Source organism: Salmo salar, chromosome ssa12, assembly GCF_905237065.1.
Source record: "Salmo salar chromosome ssa12, Ssal_v3.1, whole genome shotgun sequence".
NCBI lineage: Eukaryota > Metazoa > Chordata > Actinopteri > Salmoniformes > Salmonidae > Salmo > Salmo salar.
Window position 1 is genome coordinate 13,181,501 of NC_059453.1, and position 6,000 is coordinate 13,187,500.

General features: G+C 44.5%; 1 protein-coding gene across 5 annotated transcripts in view; it reads left to right on the forward strand.

The window, feature by feature from the left end:
• The window catches only part of LOC106592948 (adhesion G protein-coupled receptor L1), an 89,935-nt gene that overhangs the window by 32,983 nt on the left and 50,952 nt on the right, over window positions 1-6,000 (forward strand). For all 5 annotated transcript variants that reach the window (XM_045690748.1, XM_045690747.1, XM_045690744.1 and 2 more), the window contains exons 2-5: window positions 677-794; window positions 1,470-1,553; window positions 3,930-4,059; window positions 5,067-5,176. In XM_045690748.1, coding sequence (XP_045546704.1) covers window positions 725-794; window positions 1,470-1,553; window positions 3,930-4,059; window positions 5,067-5,176 — 394 coding nt within the window. In that variant the 5' untranslated portion in view covers window positions 677-724. The remainder of the gene's footprint in view (window positions 1-676; window positions 795-1,469; window positions 1,554-3,929; window positions 4,060-5,066; window positions 5,177-6,000) is intronic.

Sequence of the window (6,000 nt, forward strand, 5' to 3'; positions counted from 1 at the left end):
TGTGTGTGTGTGTGTGTGTGTGTGTGTGTGTGTGTGTGTGTGTGTGTGTGTGTGTGTGTGTGTGTGTGTGTGTGTGTGAGTGTGTGTATGTTGATGTGTGTGTTTGTGTGTGTGTGTGTGTGTGTATACGTATGTGTGCGTGTGTAGACAACCCTTTACTCTCATTCCCTCCGTCTCGTTCCCTCTCCTCTTCGCTCCTCTTCCTTACTCCCTCCGTCCTTCCCTCCCTCCCGTCTTTCTCTGACTGTGACATCCTGTCACCATGGTAACAGTGGAACGAGGGAGTACTGTGCAGCGGCAGCTTTCCCTTCATCTCTCACTGTTTTTCTCTATCCTTGTTTTACTCTCTCTTTCTCGTCTTTCTTCCTCTTTCTACACTGCTCTCTCTTTTTCCACCTCTCAAACTGTCTCAATCTGTCTTCCTCTTTTACATTGTTGTATCTCTCTCTCTGTGTGTGTGTGTGTGTGTGTCACAACCCTGTGATCTCCCCCTGCTTTAACACCACACACCAACTCTGCCGGGCCATTTAAATGACTCACAGGGAGGTGTGCATACCATTGTCATAATCAGTGGACATCCACATAAATCAGCTCACACGAACGCCACACACAGACACACAGACACACAAACACACACACTCCCTCTCACTTAAATTCTTCTCCTCTTCATCCTCAGGCTCTCCTGACGTGCCTGGTGGTATCTGGTCCTGACTCTCCCCCCGCCATGGCTCTGTCACTGTGGTTCCTGTGTGTGTCTGTCACCACCCTAACTCACGTTGCCCCCTCTGGCCAAGGTAGGAATCACATCCCTAATTACTTAACTAACTGTCTAACTAACTAACTAACTAACTAACTAACTAACTGTCTGACTGACTAACTAACAAACTGACTGACTGACTGCCTAACTGACTGACTGACTAACTAACTGGTTGCCTAATTGGATAACTAACAAACTGACTGATTGCCTAACAGACTAACTAACTAACTAACTAACTAACTAACTAACTAACTAACTAAGTAAGTGTCTGACTGACTAACTAACAAACTGACTGACTAACTAACTGGTTGCCTAATTGGATAACTAACTAACTGACTGATTGCCTAACAGACTAACTAACTAACTAACTAACTAACTAACTAACTAACTAACTAACTAACTAACTAACTAACTAACTGACTGACTGACTGACTGACTGACTAACTAACTGCCTAACTGACTAACTAACTAACTAACTAACTAACTAACTAACTAACTAACTAACTAACTAACTAACTAACTGACTAACTAACTAACTCACTGACTGCCTAACACTCATCCACTCACACATTCATTCATTCACTCACACATTCACTCACTCACTCACTCACTCTCTCACACACACACAGAGGAAGGTAGGAATCCCTTAACTATTAATTCGAATGTCTGTCTTAACGAGGTGTTCATTAATGAACTGTTGTCTCTCACCCAGCTATGTCCAGAGCTGCGATTCCCTTCGGCATCCTGAGGAGGGAGCTAGCGTGTGAGGGCTACCCTATCGAGCTGCGCTGTCCAGGTAGGCATGTGTGTCTGTGTGTGTGAGTGTGTGGCTGTGTGGCTGTGTGTGTGTGTGTGTGTGTGTGTGTGTGTGTGTGTGTGTGTGTGTGTGTGTGTGTGTGTGTGTGTGTGTGTGTGTGTGTGTGTGTGTGTGTGTGTGGCTGTGTGGCTGTGTGTGTGTGGCTGTGTGTGTGTGTATGTGTGTGTCTGTGCGTGTGTGTGTCTGTGTGTGTGCGTATGCATGTTTGTACATGTGTGTGCGTGCGTGTGTAGTTAATTGTGATGAAATCATGTGCTGTAGCTGTAATGAGGTTGAATGTAGTAGACTATCAAAGTAATGAGGTTGGATGTAGTAGACTATTGAAGTAATGAGGTTGGATGTAGTAGACTATTGAAGTAATGAGGTTGGATGTAGTAGTCTATAAAGTAATGAGTTTGGATGTAGCAGACTATTGAAGTAATGAGGTTGGATGTAGTAGACTATTGAAGTAATGAGGTTGGATGTAGTAGACTATTGAAGTAATGAGGTTGGATGTAGTAGTCTATAAAGTAATGAGGTTGGATGTAGTAGACTATTGAAGTAATGAGGTTGGATGTAGTAGACTATTGAAGTAATGAGGTTCAATGTAGTAGACTATTGAAGTAATGAGGTTCAATGTAGTAGACTATTGAAGTAATGAGGTTGGATGTAGTAGACTATTGAAGTAATGAGGTTGGATGTAGTAGACTATTGAAGTAATGAGGTTGGATGTAGTAGACTATTGAAGTAATGAGGTTGGATGTAGTAGTCTATAAAGTAATGAGGTTGGATGTAGTAGACTATTGAAGTAATGAGGTTGGATGTAGTAGACTATTGAAGTAATGAGGTTGGATGTAGTAGACTATTGAAGTAATGAGGTTGGATGTAGTAGTCTATAAAGTAATGAGGTTGGATGTAGTAGACTATTGAAGTAATGAGGTTGGATGTAGTAGTCTATAAAGTAATGAGGTTGGTTGTAGCAGACTATTGAAGTAATGAGGTTGGATGTAGTAGTCTATAAAGTAATGAGTTTGGATGTAGCAGTCTATCAAAGACAACCACATCCAACCGCAGTACTTTGATAGACTACTACATCCAACCTCATTACTATCAAAGTACATTTTGACTAGTCTCACTGCTTTACTAGAATGATACATTTTAGCTAGTCTTTCCCTGCTTTACTAGAATGATACATTATAACTAGTCTTTCCCTGCTTTACTAGAATGATACATTATAACTAGTCTTTCCCTGCTTTACTAGAATGATACATTATAACTAGTCTCACTGCTTTACTAGAATGATACATTTTAGCTAGTCTTTCCCTGCTTTACTAGAATGATACATTATAACTAGTCTTTCCCTGCTTTACTAGAATGATACATTATAACTAGTCTTTCCCTGCTTTACTAGAATGATACATTATAACTAGTCTCACTGCTTTACTAGAATGATACATTTTAGCTAGTCTTTCCCTGCTTTACTAGAATGATACATTATAACTAGTCTTTCCCTGCTTTACTAGAATAATACATTATAACTAGTCTCACTGCTTTACTAGAATGATACATTATAACTAGTCTTTCACTGCTTTACTAGAATGATACATTATAACTAGTCTCTCCCTGCTTTACTAGAATGATACATTATAACTAGTCTCACTGCTTTACTAGAATGATACATTATAACTAGTCTTTCACTGCTTTACTAGAATGATACATTATAACTAGTCTCTCCCTGCTTTACTAGAATGATACATTATAACTAGTCTCACTGCTTTACTAGAATGATACATTATAACTAGTCTTTCACTGCTTTACTAGAATGATACATTATAACTAGTCTCTCCCTGCTTTACTAGAATGATACATTATAACTAGTTTCTCCCTGCTTTACTAGAATGATACATTATAACTAGTCTCTCCCTGCTTTACTAGAATGATACATTATAACTAGTCTCTCCCTGCTTTACTAGAATGATACATTATAACTAGTCTCTCCCTGCTTTACTAGAATGATACATTATAACTAGTCTCTCCCTGCTTTACTAGAATGATACATTATAACTAGTCTCACTGCTTTACTAGAATGATACATTATAACTAGTCTTTCCCTGCTTTACTAGAATGATACATTATAACTAGTCTCACTGCTTTACTAGAATGATACATTATAACTAGTCTTTCACTGCTTTACTAGAATGATACATTATAACTAGTCTCTCCCTGCTTTACTAGAATGATACATTATAACTAGTCTCTCCCTGCTTTACTAGAATGATACATTATATATTTGACCCTTTGTTTAACTTTTCCTAACAATACTTTTGAACAGCTGAATTCAAACATTTTGTCTTCCTGGGAAATGACCTTTTCTAGGAAGTGACGTCATAATGATTGAGACGGCGAACTACGGACGCACGGACGATAAGATCTGTGACGCGGACCAATTTCAGATGGAGAACACACAGTGTTACCTCCCGGACGCACTCAAGATCATGGCCCAGAGGTGTGTGTATGTGTGTGCCAGTGGTTCGGTACTCAGCACTGTTTTCCTTGAAGCCCCAATCAATACTACTACTCTTACTCCCTCCCTCCCTTCATCCCCCCCTCTCTCTCTCTCTCTCTCTCTCTCTCTCTCTCTCTCTCTCTCTCTCTCTCTCGCCCTCTTTCTCTCTCCTCCCCTCCCTCCCTCCCTCCCTCGATCCCTCTTGCTCTCTCTCTCCCTCCCTCTCTCTGTCTCTCTCTCTCTATCTCCCTCCCTCCTCTCTCTCTCCTCCCTCTCTCTCTCCCTGCTCTCTCCTTCATCCCTCCCTCTCTCCCTCCCTCTCCCCCCTCCTCTCTCCTCCCTCTCTCTCTCCCTCTCTCTCTCCCTCTCTCTCCCTCCTCCCTCTCTCTCTCCCTCTCTCCCTCCTCCCTCCCTCTCTCCCTGCTCTCTCCTTCTCTCTCTCCCTCTCTCTCCCTCCTCTCTCCCTCCTCCCTCTCTCCCTCTCTCTCTCCCTCCTCCCTCCCTCTCTCCCTCCTCTCTCCCTCTCTCTCCCTCCTCCCTCCTATCTCCCTCCTCCCTCTCTCCCGCTCTCTCTCCCTCCTCTCTCCCTCTCTCCCTCCTCTCTCCCTCTCTCCCTCCTCCCTCCTCTCTCCCTATCTCCCGCTCTCTCTCTCCCTCCTCTCTCCCTCTCTCTTCCTCCTCCCTCCCTCTCTCCCTCCTCCCTCCTCCCTCCTCTCTCCCTCCTCCCTCCTCTCTCCCTCCTCTCTCCCTTCTCCCTCCCTCTCTCCCTATCTCCCGCTCTCTCTCTCTCTCTCCCTCTCTCTTCCTCCTCCCTCCCTCTCTCCCTCCTCCCTCCTCCCTCCTCTCTCCCTCCTCCCTCCTCTCTCCCTCCTCCCTCCTCTCTCCCTCCCCTCTCTCTCTCTCTCCCTCCTCCCTCCTCTCTCCTCTCTCCCTCCTCCCTCCTCCCTCCTCTCTCCCTCCTCCCTCCTCCCTCTCTCTCTCTCCCTCCTCCATCTCTGTCTCTCTAGGTGTAACAACAGGACCCAGTGTGTAGTGATAGCAGGAGTAGATGTGTTTCCAGACCCGTGTCCTGGTACATACAAATACCTGGAGATACAGTATGAATGTGTTCCTTACAGTAAGTACACACACACACTCACAAATTCACACACACACATAAACACACCATACACACACACACACACACACACACACACACACGCACACACACATGAACACACACACACATAAACACACACACACACACAGACACACACACATACATAAACACACCATACACACACACACACATACATACACACACACGCTCGCGCACACACACACACACACACACACACATAAACACACACACACATACACATAAACACACACACACACACACACACACACACACATAAACACACACGTACACACAGACACACTATGCTCTAACTCTGTTTTATTACAGATTTACCAGCGAGGAACAAATTGCAGATTTATTATTTTACTGTGTGTTTTATTTATTTTAAAAAACAGCTACAACTTTCTTCTTTTTCAGCTTTAATTTGGCCTACAGGAAAAACTCTGTTTTCTCCACAGGAGTCAGCTGGAGGGACGGAGGGAGAGTGGAGGGAGGAGGGATGGATGGATGGAGAGTGGAGGGAGGGATGGATGGAGAGTGGAGGGAGGAGGGAGGAAGGAGGGGTGGATGGATGGAGGGAGGAGGGATGGATGGAGGGAGGAGGGAGGAAGGAGGGATGGATGGATGGAGAGTGGAGGGAGGGAGGAGGGAGGGAGAAGGGAGGAAGGAGGGATGGATGGAGGGAGGAGGGATGGATGGAGGGAGGAGGGAGGAAGGAGGGATGGATGGAGAGTGGAGGGAGGGATGGAGAGTGGAGGGAGGAGGGAGGAAGGAGGGATGGATGGAGGGAGGAGGGATGGATGGAGGGAGGAAGGAGGAAG